Genomic DNA, 14,410 nt, shown 5'->3' with positions numbered 1-14,410 from the left:
TGTGAAGATTACTCTGACATTGCCAAAGGGAAAGTAGCAGCACTCAATATGAAGGTAAATAACAAAGACATTGGTGTGGTTGGGCTGCTGAGGTAGACAGTAGAAGCAAATAAAACTGAGGGATGAAAACATTAAGACAATTATAAAATAGTTATTAAAAGATCCCCTTATAACTAACTGCCTCACAAGAAACTACCCTCAGAACAAATTATTAATGTCAGAATTTCATGGAACCTAACTGAAAATTTAATTCATAAATCTATTTGACTTAAGGAGAATCTTATACTGAATGCTTTATGATTAGATGCATCAAAACAAAAATGCTTTTCCCATATGGTATTAAAATTTAGTATATTTAAGGCAAAGAGAATATTCTTTACTCATTGAGTGTTTGGGATATACAAGTGTCAGATAATGTGTTTAATAGCCTCGATGTCTTTTGTATATTTTCAAAATCAATTAACAGCAATAAAATATATCAGGAAAACCTTGATAAATAATTTAAATAATAGAATAAAAATAAGTTTTAGAGGATCTTATACCCAAATAATAAAATATTCATGGGCACTGGCCAGTTTTCAGTGGTTAGAGCATTGGCCCACAAACTGAAGGGTCATGTTCAATTCCCAGTCAAGGGCACATACTTCGGTTACATATTCAATCTTTGGGCGCAAGTGTGAGGCATCCAGTTGATGTATCTCTCTCACATCAATGTTTCTCTCTCTCTCTCTCTCTCTCTCTCTCTCTCTCTCTCTCTCTCTTTCTCTCTCTCCCTCTCTCCCCCTCCCCCTCCCCCCACCTTCCTTTCCCTTCCACTCTCTCTAAAATGTCCAATGGAAAAAATACCCTCTCTCCTGGGGTGAGGATTATAAATAAATAAATAAATAAATAAATAAATAAATAAATATTAACATAATATAATCATGGACTATATCCAGTAAGATACTTAAAATATATGTAATAAAGTTTCTATATATTTTATGAAAAAGGATACATATACATAAGTGTGTATATGAGTGTGTACATGTGTATAAAATTTCTGCTTCCTGTGAAAAATAAGGAAAATTGAAACAAATGATATTCTACCATGCTCCTACAAATTCTGTGTAATCCCACCACTTTACACATGAAAAGAAACACAAAGAACATTTTGCTATCATTTGTCTTTTATGCTTATATACATACATATATCTGCTATTATGACACATATTTTCTATTTTTTTTCAAATTCATGTAGATTTGACAAGTTCCAAAGCAAAACATGCTATTATTTTTATCAAAATGCATAGATACAATTAGATTTGCACATTCATCTGTAGTTGTCTTAACTATCTTCAAAATCAATACAAAGAGCCACTAGCAATTCCACAAACATGCATGGAATGTAGAGTATGTGCTAAATCCCAGGTATAAAGTCGAAGGTAAGATACAGTCTTTATCTAATAGATTAGTGATGAATTCAGACACTTGAAAGGAATCTTTAGGTAAAATATGGTAATGGAAATAACGGAGATAAGCAGAGGTTGCTATGGACACCAAAGTGAGTTGGAGACTGTTTAAACAGAGCCTAGACTGGAAATTTCTGTAAAACTTCTTAGAGACGGAATGAATCTTGATATGTAAGTAGGGGCTATCTAAATATAGAAGGGAAAACAAATAGTGTCGGCAAAGGCATGGAAGTACTCAGAACTATAAGCATCCTGATGATAGTTATATATTTAGAGTGGTGAATGAATCGATTGGAAAGGTTGGAGAGGTAGGTTATGTAAACTGCACTAGAGGAGGCATTCTCTGTTAGGCATTGTGAAACACTGCAGAACTTTATGCATGGGCATAGCATGATTGGATATTTCTAATAGGGCAAAGGTGAATTGGAGAATTTTAGAGGCATGGGACACAAGAAGCCATGCCATAATTCAGGAGGCAGATAAAAAGGTCAGATCTAGAAATATGGTAGCAGGCAAAGAAAGCAGAGATGGGTTGAAAAGTATCCACGAGGATCAGTGAGGTGGAATCCTGGCAGTGCTTCCTGATGGACTGGACACAAGTATGCAGTGAAGGGAAGGGAAGAATTTCACATCTCTAGTTAGGGGAGATGACAGTGCTAATCAAACAACTTAGGGATGCAAAAGGAGAAGCAAATTTGAGTTGAGTTTTGGATATATTGGATATTTTGTGTTTGATAACCTATAGGCTATCAGGTAGAGATAACCAGTAAGCATTGGGGCGCATGATACCACAAAAATACACAGGTGATAAGTAAAAATATTTCTTCTCCATTGAGTAGGAGCTGAGGTCTCCCACAGTGACTGAACCACTGAGGCAAGGGTATCTGGGGGCATGGAGAAAGGAAATGGTGGACATCCATAATTTAGATGACAATTTTATTGATAAATTTGCATGTCTAGACTCAGGCAAAATAACAGAGATCTGAAATGTTACCAAAGAGAACCAGAATTTTCCTCCTTCTCAAAACAGTTATATGCTGTCAGAGAATCAAGCGTGCCTTATAACTGAATGGTAAAATGTACCTGAGAAAACTATAATTTTAAAAGAAGAATGCTGATGTACTGATCATGTGTAGGAGATATCATGAGAAATCATGAGAATCTCCCCCCACCCCCGTGTGTGTGTGTGTGTGTGTGTGTGTGTGTGTGTGTGTGTGTGTGTGTTTATTAATAATCCCATTCCACCACCAGGGACCTCCATATCTTTTTTTCTCTATTTTTTTGAAGCTGCTAACTCTGTATATCTATTTATCTATAGATACATATTTCTGATCATAAACTGTGTTTAATAGACCTCAACAATAATCTTTAAAGAATCTGTTCTCTGAATTTCACTAAGAACTTCTCGAGCCTGTCCACTGAAGTGTTAAAGAAACCTTTGTTTGGGGCTGCAATAATAATTGTAGCAGCTTGTCCATTTCATTAGCAAGTTAGGCAGCTAGAATTTAGGAATATCCTAACACTCAATATGAGTCTTTTATTATAAAGTGCTGTATAGGTTCTCAGATAATTATCCATTCTCACTCATTAACTATATCAAAGGCTCTTCCTTCATAAATATATAGAAAGGTAATGGAAGGATGTGAAAATGGCCAAATATCATATATCCTAGTATTCCACTTATTAGTAGAGGTTTTGATTTACTTTGTTTTGTTTCTAACTTTCATAGGAACCTTCAGATTTTTTTTTTTTTTAGTAGCAGTGGGGAAACCATCTTTACCCCTTTTCTCAATGCTTTTTTTGTACATAAAAAAATAGAAAGGAACATAAGTTCATATGTAATTTTTCTTATCTTTTGAAGCCAGTAAAAGGAGCTAACTCCAATATATCCATGTATGTGTGTATTTATTATTTAAGTGGTTTTTCTTAAAGGACAAGGCAATATTCAAGCATTAAGCCCTATCAAAAAGTCAGGTTGTAAAAAACTTCTAAACCTTTTTAAAAAACAGTTTTCGCAAATATCGATAGCTAATAAATTTTACTAATCGCTTAAGGGATTTTCTTTGTTCATTTAAAGCACCCTGTGGAGGCAATTTAACAGGATCTTCAGGCTTTATTCTCTCGCCAAACTTCCCTCATCCATATCCCCACAGCAGGGACTGCGACTGGACCATCACTGTCAATACAGACTATGTCATCTCCTTGGCCTTTATCAGGTGAGTGCCTATACATTGCCACATTTGTCGCCCTGACCGGTTTGGTTCAGTGGATAGAGCGTTGGCCTGTGGACTTGAAGGGTCCCGGGTTCGATTCTGGTCAAGGGCATGTACCTTGGTTGCGGGCTCGTTCCCCAGTAGGGGGCGTGCAGGAAGCAGCTGATTGGTGTTTCTCTCCCACCGATGTTTCTAACTCTCTATCCCTCTCCCTTCCTCTCTGTAAAAAATCAATATATATATATATATATATATATATATATATATATATATATATTTATTTTAATCTTCCTGTCATTTTCTTTAGCGTCTGCTTAGGCAAATTTTTATTTCTATGCATGACATTTTTATTATTGCTAACTAATTGCAACACTACTACTTTACAATCAACATTTTACAGAGCCCTGTATCATGGCAGAGCTGCCAATTCAGTTCAGAAGGCTAGAGGGTGAGCATCTTCCCAGATTCCAGCATAGAGGAAAGGTGTTCAAGGTTGAGTGGTTTATTGACTCTCATGAAATGTGATCTCTTTATAACCTTTTCTGCCTCCCTGTACTTGCCATCACTGCTTCAGAGTTTCAATTTTTCCTAAACTTCATGATGAAAAGGTCAGTACTTCAAGAATTTTTTTCCTCCCTTCTGCAGCATCTAAATATCCATGTGTGCGGAGTCACCACTGGGCTTGGAAAGACAGACAGTCTACTTACCACCCTTTCTGGTGGTCCCATTAAATCAAGCTAACAAAGAATTTTACCGATCTTCGTATTTCTCAGCAGAATTATCTCTTTTAAAAAAAAAAATTTTTTTTTTTTTTTTTTTATTTCAGAGAGGAAGGAAGTAGGAGAGAGAGATAGAAACATCAATGATGAGAGACAATCATTGATTGGCTGCCTCCTATATGCCCCACACTGGGATCAAGCCTGCAACCTGGGCATGTGCCCAGACCGGTTATGGAACCATAACCTCCTGGTTCATAGGTAGACATTCAAACACTGAGCCACGCTGTCCGGGCAGAATTGTCTCATGACAGTATTTTACAAGGGAGTGTTTTAAAATTCACAATAGTTGTTTATCCCTGTAATGAGTTGCAGGGTTAGCTTAGTACTGAAGCAGTGGAGAAGGTAGCTTCTTTGTGTGAAAAAGGAGGCAGCTGAGTTTGAACCCGGGCTCTGCCACTGTCATCTGTTACCAGGATAAGTTATTTAAATGAGCCTTTGTTTTCTCACATGGAGTTAATACCTGTGATCACAAAACCTGGCCTAACCCTCCCCCTTAACATTTCAATGGGAATATTAGGTATCAGCAAGTCAAATACTTCCTATGCAGAAATGTTACTAATCTTCAGTGTCCAAGACTGATGTACATGGGCTCTATTAACACAACTCCTCCTGCTGCTAGTGTGTTAAACCTGCCTGGTAGTTTACAAGCTTAAATATGCATTTTCTAACATATTGGAGCTAGGTTTTTAAAAAAATTAAAGATAGTTTAAATTCATGAATATTTGAAAACATTGTAAATGTATAGCATTTTTAGTTCTATAATTTTCAGTGATACATTGATCATTGGTAATAACAAAGAAACAATGATGGTGATGTTAGTGTTATGCCAGCACCCAGCTAGAGGACAACTCCCTGAGGTTAAGTATTGTTATTATTCCCATTTTTACAGTAGAAGAAATAGCAGTATAGATATTCAGAATGAAAATGTATAATACAAGACTTAGTTTACTTATACAAATTACTCTAATTAAAATGAGTGATAGAAGGCTGTTTTACAGGAAGTGCTTGACCTAAATTTGATTTCCAGCTGTTATATATTATGTGACCTTAAGGAAACTACAGATGTTCTTAGTATAGTCATTGGGGAAAGGAAAATGATAATCCATTCCCTATACCACAGTATTATTGTTAAAACCAAGTTAATATTTATGAAAGCGCCTTGTAAAATCAATGTATGACTAGAATGTACTCTCCAGTGTTCTAGGAAAAATAATCATTATAGCTAAGATTTGGAGATTTCCTAGGAAAAAAAACCTTTTTTTGTTTTATTTTCATTTTCAAAGAAGTTACAAATCATTATTTTGAAGTTTTTATTTAACCCCAAACTAGAAATTAAAAAGAAAAGTACTGCAATCCATTCTTAAATGGGCTTTTGGCCTTCAAGGATAATGCATGCCACTATAATATATCATTTACAAAACAATTGTGATTTTCCTAACAGTGAGATAGATAAGGAAGTTGTAATTCTCATGAAATCTTATATCTTATATATATACACACTAGAGGCCCAGTGCACAAAATTAGTGCACGGGGGAGGGGGCCCTCTGCCCAGCCTGCACCCTCTTCAATCCAGGACTCCTCAGGGGATATCCGACTGCCAGTTTAGGCCTGATCCCTCTCGCAGTCCAGGACCACTGGCTCCTAACTGCTCGCCTGCTTGCCTGCCTGATTGCCCCTAATCACTCTGCCTGATTGCCCCTAACCACTCTGCCTGCCTGCCTGATCGCCCCAAATCATTCTTCCTGCTAGCCTGATCACCCCTAACTGCCTCTGCCTTGGCCCCCGCCACCGTGGCTTTGTCTGGAAGGACGTCTGGAAGATGTCTGGTCTAATTAGCATATTACCCTTTTATTAGTATAGATATATTATTGATTTCAGAGAGGAAGGGAGAAGGAAAGAGAGATAGAAACATCAATGGTGAGAGATGATCATTGATTGGCTGCTTCCTGTACACCCCTTACTGGGGATCAAGCCCACAACCCTGGGCATGTGCCCTTGACTGGAATTGAACCAGGGACCCTTCAGTCCTCAGGCTGATGCTCTATCCACTGAGCCAAACCAGCTAGGGTAGTGGTCGGCAAACTCATTAGTCAACAGAGCCAAATATCAACAGTACAACGATTGAAATTTCTTTTGAGAGCCAAATTTTTTAAACTTAAACTTCTAATGCCACTTCTTCAAAATAGACTCGCCCAGGCTGTGGTATTTTGTGGAAGAGCCACACTCAAGGGACCAAAGAGCTACATATGGCTCGCAAGCCGCAGTTTGCCGACCACTGAGCTAGGGCCTCATGAAATCTTAATGTTGAAAGAGATGAAGTTCAGAAAGGTTGTGTTTTACCCCAGAACCAAGGTAGTAAGCAATAAAATAAGGCCTTATTCTCCGTTTTCTGCTATATTATACAAAAGTCACCAAAATTTAGACCTCATATCTACTGAAAGGTTTTGAGCAATTACTTGAATTAGACTTGTAAAGCTAATGAATAAATAAAAACAAAATATAGCAATGTGGTGGTGCCCCAGTTTTCTTATGTTACAGGTTCCCTAGTATGTGGAAAGGTTGGGAACCTCTAATTATTCCAGTCTTTCTTCACTACTATTTATGCACAAGTAAGCTAGCTGGATTCCTTTCTCTTAAACATGCATACAGAAAGGATTAGAATTGATTTGTAAACCTAACTTCTATAAATCCAGTATATTTTGGAAATATCTCACACCTAAGTTTCTTATTTAGATTCAAGGATGATAAAACTTGTAAAAATAGTTTTTCCACTGATGAATGTTCAACATTGGCAAGCTTTACTGGTTTGGTCATAAACTTGTAGGCTTTTCTTAATGACCCAATTAAGTCCACTTTTTCTCTGCCACAATGAGCTGAGAGAGAGACAGATGATTCCAAAATGTACTCTCCAATGTTCCAGGAGAATACATATCTTCTGCCTTCTAAATATGTGGGTTCTATAATCATTGTAGGACAATGTTCAGACTTATGAAGACTTCTTGAGCAAATTTAATATGCAAATCTGCAATATTAAAATATTAATTGGAATAATTTACATGCTAAAATGTATTTACAAGCATGTTATTTAGTTTTGACAAGTAGTTTATTGGTTTGATTTCTCCTACACTAAGTTATAAAACAATACAATATATTTATTTTTAAGATAAGGTATACCTAATGCAATGTACAGTGCTTCATTTGTGTAATTTAAATCCAAATTTGTATCTCAAACTTTTGTTTAAATATGACATATGGAGTTGACTTTTAAAACAGCAAAGCTGCATATAAACTTTGAAATTCAGGGCAAGTAGTACCACTGATAAAGAAAAAGAGAAGTTTCATTTTCTGAAGCAAAATATCTGAATAAAAAAAAGTAGGTATTGTTCTCCACATTTTACTGATATAAAGTAACTATATAGGTTAACAAGGACAGAGGCATGGCTTAAACCTGCATCTCTGGCTCCAAATCCTAAACCCTTTCATCAGCTAAACTATTTGCCTTACAATCATTTGCATTTCCTGTAGACACAATGCTAACTTAGAAATATTTGAAAATATTAAGATGTATTTTCTGTTTTTCACTGCTAATTTGATATTAATATTTAGTGTGTTTTTGCCAGGCAAATTTTCCAATTAACTTATTTTGACAGAGTCTGTTGTTATTTTTAAAGATATTGACTGAATTAATATCTGATTATATATATATATATGACTTAAGCTTACTATCTTAGTAATAGCCGTTCCATGTCCTTCTCTCTCACTCTATTTTTTTTTTTTTTTTTTTTTTTAGTTTCAGCATAGAACCAAACTATGACTTCCTCTATATATACGATGGGCCAGACAGTAATAGCCCACTAATTGGAAGTTTTCAAGACAGCAAGTTACCAGAGAGGATAGAAAGCAGCTCCAATGCCATGCATTTGGCTTTTCGGAGTGATGGATCTGTGAGTTACACTGGATTCCATTTAGAATATAAAGGTAATTGTGAACATTTTATTTTAGCATCATGGTTTCACTTGTGAGTATTTTCTACAGGAGGATAACTGTGCAGTGACCATTGTCAGTGGTTATCTGTGCATTTCTCAGTGCAGGCTACCTACAGTTCAGCTCATAAAAGAACTCTGACTTTTCCTAACGGTGAGGAGGAAATTAGTATTTCCCTAATTACTACCAAAGGAAATGTATCAGCAAACAAATTAACAATTAGTATACTCTGAGAGTTGGCTGAAACCACAAAATAATAAAAAAAACCTAGTTTTTTTGGAAGCTGAATATTCACTTAAATATATCTTATTTAGAGACTATGATCAGTGATAAAGAGAACAAATTATAGTGATAATTATGTTACACAAAATGTCTAAAGATATTTAAATATGTCAGTATTCAGAATAGGGGTAATAAAATAGTGATAATTATATTTGAGAATATTTCTGCAAGTATTTAAATGAATTAGTATTACAATGCCTATGGATGCCTATACACATATTTTTCTTAAGTTTTATACTCTGTGATTATAAGAACAAATTAGATCTTAGTTGTTTAAAGGTAAAATATATTTTTTAATAATTGAATCCTTAAAGGACATACTGATAATTCATCTCAAGTTATTAATTGAGTTCTGAAAATACATATTTTGGGCTTGTTACTTATCACTCGGCTTTTTCATTATGAAATATTTTTAATAACTGAAAATTATACAGAATAATAAAATAAACTTCAAAATATATATCATCCTACTTGACAAACCTTAACATTGTTTTCTATCTGCTTCAGATCTATTAATTCTTGTTTTAAGAAAAATAATATTGCATTTATAATTAAACACCTTTTGCAGTTGCTGTGGAAACGGGTTTATCTCTTTGTGGCTATCAAATAAAGTCAGGATAAACACTGCAACTTCACATAGCCTGGGGTAAGGAAGACTTTTTTAGGGAAAGGAAAAACTCACAACTCAGCAAGATGCAGATGCTTCGAGTCCTCCGGAATGTCATCATTCCTTGGAAATGAATGCCAGGGCCAAGGCATCTGCTCAATATGGACATGCATTTCTGATGCAAAATATCTGACTGGTTTTATTCCAATGGGAAAATTGAGCCCCCTGTGAGTCCCTCATTTTACAGAGCAAAGTAAGAATATGGCCACATCACAGGGAGAATATACAAGACAATAGGTACAAGACAGTGAGGATTTGGTGTGCCAGCTATTCATTGGGGCTATCTGCAAATGCTAACTCCTCCACACTAGAGGGCCCTGGGGAAGTTTAGACCTTGTGATTGTGGGCTAGGAAGCATTGGTCTTATGGAGAGTTGATCTTGAACATTCTATCAGTCTCTTCAATTGGAAGAGGCTCCCCACATCATATTCCAGGACCCAGCTGGCTGACAATTCAGGCAAACTATGATGAGAGCCCAAGGCCATTTTCACATAACCATATTTTTTTCATGACAGTATCTTCCTAATTCTGTACTGATGTTTAACTTTTCCATGTAGGAAAGCTTATACATATTTTTATATTTTCTACCATGTACACATCCTTCATCCTATATCATATTGTTTTTCATTCCCATCATGCGCATATCCTTGTGAAAAAGTTCCCCTTTACATTGTATTTAAGGTATATCAATGACAGAGACATACCGATTTAGTTTATGTCTCTGTCATTGATAAAGACAGAGACATAAACTAAATGACATTCCATCATATGACTGTATCACAGTTAATTTATAAGTCATTCTGATAGACACTTAGGTTGTTTCAGTTTTTCACCATCAGAATTGAATCATGATGAAATGAAAATTGTTTTATATGCTTTTTTCAATATATGTGTGAGTGTCTTTCTAAAATAAATATATACTAGGAGCGGGATTACTGAGTCAAAGGCTAATCTAATTCCATAATCAATCAAGTCCATGTTGCCAAATTACTCTCAGAAGAGGTTAACCAATTTATTTTTTTAATAGCAGAGAAAGTGTTTCAGAAAGTCCACATATGTTTTAAGATATAATTGACCAATGATATTTTATTAAATTTATATGTACAACGTAATGATTTGGTATATGTATATCTTGTGAAATGATTACCACAATAAGTTTAGGTAGTGTCCATCACTACACAGTTAAAATTTTTTCTTGGATGAGAACTTTTAAGATCTATTCTCTTAGCAACTTTCAAATACACATAATGTAGTATTGTTAACTATAGTCACCATGCTGTACATTACATCTCCAGGACTTATTTGTCTTATAACTGAAAGTTTGTATCTTTTGATCACCTTTATCTATTTCACCCACCCCTGACCCTGAACTTTAGCAACCACCAATCTGTTCTCTGTATCTGTTCTCTGTATGTGCACCAGCATTTACTTCACTAACTCTCTAACATACTAAAATGCAAGCCTCTTAAGAGTAAGAACTCTATTTGCTATTATACAATGAGTACCTTAGAATGTTGCCTATGCATAGTAATTGTTTGATAATTATTTAATTGCTAAGTTTTCTGTTTTAAATCAAGTCATACTTAGAATCCTAAAATAATAATAATATTGAAATATTACAAACCTTGAAGATACAATTCTGCCCTGCATGTTATAAATGAGAACTTGCCTCTTTAAGAATAGCTAGTTATATCTGCATATTGACAGGCTTAAAAATAAGACCAATTGTAAATGAGAGGACAGGAGAGGGGGAGGGAGAGGAGAGGAAAAGAGAGGAGGGAAAAAAGGCAACAAACAAGGTGGGCAGGGGGGAGGAAGAATGGGAGGGAGGAAGGGGAGAGAGAGGAAAGACAGAAAGATGGAAGGAAGGAAGGAAGGAAGGAAGGAAGGAAGGAAAGAAGGAAGGAAGGAAGGAAGGCAACTGTAAGCAAGTCAGTAGAGCTATGTTCTGTTGTGAAATAATACTTAGTAAAACATTTCTAGAGATCACAGATATAAGAAAGAACATTATAAGCACTACCATGCTCAGGGAAGATGGTGCTAATGGAATACAATATTATTCTCATGGAAATTGGACTTGACCTTACAATCCTTTCTCCACATTACATTCCAGATAGCCATCACTAAATCCATGCAATGAAGTACTTGAGATAAAATCTATTTGGCATATCTCTGCTAAATGTATGTCTGTTTCTATTGCCCAGCTTGATATAATTCAGTGTCCATTATTTCAAAAACTAAGATTTATGCTGTCATAGGACAATGGCCATAGATGCAAAATTTTAAAAAGAAATATTATTTATTATGTACTTACTCTATTCTATGCAGTGATTAGTTCTTTTAATGCATTATCTCTGTCCTTCCCAGGAGCAGGCATACTTACAAATGCAACAAAAGTATTAAACTAACAACATTATGAGATACGTACTGCTATCTCTCCTTTACAAATGATAAAATTGAGGATCAGATTGTTAAAATGAGTTACACAAGATGACAACTTATTATTACCACTTTGAGTAAAGACAAATACAAATGTGAGTACAGGCAGAGAAAAATACATAATCATGTCTTGAACTATAATCCTTTTTGGACCCTACAATTACTCCCCACCATCCTTAGCTACTATACAAACAACCACTTACACACAATTCTGCCATGAGGTCCTTTTTTTATTCTTTAGAATCCAGATGTTATTTTTTTTACAATGTTAGTACTGAGTTCATTTTCCCCAAATCTAATTTTTTATTTTTATTTTTTGCCTTTACCAATACATTTATTACCAAGTGTTATTATATATCAAGAACATATAATGTCTAGAAGTATGTGCAATGATCAGACATCCACCAAAGAATACATATTTTTAGTTTAATAAGAATTTGAATAAATGAACTGTGTTTTAAAGAGATCACAATATTTCTTTTGAGATAACTCCATACGTTTACATCCTCTACCAGAGCATGCATTTACACTAAAAATAAGGATTCAAGACTTATACCTAAAAGGCAGTGCCTATTTTTTATAGTTAATGTGATCTTTGATAACAAATAAAGCTTAAAAATCATAAATTAATATTAAATTTAAACTATAGGGTGTCCCAATGCATATACACACTATGAATAATTATAAAGGCAGTGTTCATTAAAATACATTTCATTTTCAAAATTGAGCTATCAGTTGTCAAAGTATATATACATTTTTGGGAGACCCTGTATAATAATGAATTGCAGATATAAAGGTACCTTTTTTTCTTTAGTGCTTCAAGTCTATTTTTGTTTTTTAAATAAATCTTTATTGCTGAAAGTATTACATATGGCCCTTTTTCCCCCCATTGCCCTCTCCCACCTCCTTACCCCCCAAGCCTTCACCACCCACTGTCTGTGTCCTTGGGTTAAAATGGAACTCCCATTTGATCCCATGATCCCACTTCTAGGAATATATCCCAAGAAATCAGAAACACCAATCAGAAAGAATATATGCACCCCTATGTTCATAGCAGCACAATTTCCAATAGCTAAGATTTGGAAACAGCCTAAGTGCCCATCAGCAAATAAGTGGATTAAAAAACAATGGTACACCTACACAATGGAATACTATGCAGCTATAAAAAAGAAATAGCTCTTACCATTTGCAACAGCATGAATGGACCTGGAGAGCATTATGCTAAGCAAAATAAGCCAGTCAGAGAAAGGTAAGTATCACATCATCTCACTCATATGTGGAATCTAAGGACCAATATAATCTGATGAACAAAAATAGACCCAGAGACATAGAAACATTAAACAGACTGTAAAACCTCAGAGCAAGGCAGGGGAGGGTGGTGGGGGGGTGAGAGATCAACCAATTAACCCAAATCCAGTTTAATTAATTTTCTGGACTGGTCCTCAAATGCTCATTGATGGGAAAATTACATTCCCCACTTCAGGGTCTCTAGGGTCTGTCTTTTCTTATCAACCTCCCTTTTTCCTATCTTTATTTCAAAACATTGTTACCTCTTTAATTGAATAATTTCTTAAAGTTAATGAAGTGGCCCTCAAGTTTAATTCTAACACAGACAGACAAATACCTCAGAATTTTCAAGATAAAATGTATACCCCCAAAATGAACTGACATATACATGGAGGCCCTGGATAAATTGTTTCCTTTGTCATTTGTAATACGTCATGTACCTTGAATTAAACCTGTTGATTTATGTTAGCACTGAAAATATAAAGCTTCTAAGTCCTGACTCACTCTAATCAATGCTGGTAGTAGGCCTTTAAGTAAAAAGCCATAGGTCCAGCACCTACCTCTATTATTGCTCATACCAGAATTTCTTGTGTTCATGTCTATATTTCCTTTTCCCCCTTGAAGACAGACATTGAATCTTACTTTTATTTGTGTGCACCTACATCGTAGTTATATAAAGCATTTGAATAATGAATGACTGCTATATTGGAACATCACAAAAACACAAGCCCAATATGGATTCTGGAAGAAATACCAGTTTATGTTTCCATAAAGCAAATGATAGAAATGCTCTAATGTTGTAGCCAAGAGTAAACTGGAGCAGAGAAGTAGAAGTGTGGGGTGAGGGGAAGATACTTCACTGGTTTGAAAGCAATGTCCCCAAAGAGTTTAAGGCAAGACAAGTCTCCATTTACTACCTTGTAAGTTTAATGTGGCACAATATTAAACAATTTAGAGTTGAATAAATATTTAGCATTTAAACAGTACTCTCATATTAAGAGCATTTTGACATAATATTAATAAATGTGTCTTAAAATGTATAATTATAATATACAGTATATATAAATGTTATCATATAGGAGTGATACTGGTATTATTGTAACAAAACTAGAGGCCTGCCAAAACCGGTTTGGCTCAGTGGATAGAGCGTCAGCCTGCGGACTGAAAGGTCCCAGGTTCGATTCCGGTCAAGGGCATGTAACTTGGTTGCGGGCACATCCCCAGTGGGAGGTGTGCAGGAGGCAGCTGGTCGATGTTTCTCTCTCATCGATGTTTCTGACTATCTATCACTCTTCCTTCCTCTCTGTAAAA

At 35.3% G+C, this 14,410-nt stretch overlaps 1 protein-coding gene across 2 annotated transcripts in view; it reads left to right on the top strand.

Moving 5' to 3' along the window:
* The window catches only part of CSMD3 (CUB and Sushi multiple domains 3), a 931,825-nt gene that overhangs the window by 676,004 nt on the left and 241,411 nt on the right, over positions 1-14,410 (top strand). For both annotated transcript variants that reach the window (XM_080646869.1, XM_080646870.1), the window contains 2 exons: positions 3,526-3,664; positions 8,231-8,418. In XM_080646869.1, the coding sequence (XP_080502995.1) occupies positions 3,526-3,664; positions 8,231-8,418 (327 nt within the window). The remainder of the gene's footprint in view (positions 1-3,525; positions 3,665-8,230; positions 8,419-14,410) is intronic.

Source organism: Plecotus auritus (genome assembly GCF_963455305.1).
Source record: "Plecotus auritus genome assembly, chromosome: 11".
Classification (NCBI taxonomy): Eukaryota; Metazoa; Chordata; class Mammalia; order Chiroptera; family Vespertilionidae; genus Plecotus; species Plecotus auritus.
This window is presented reverse-complemented; position numbering and strand designations above follow the sequence as displayed.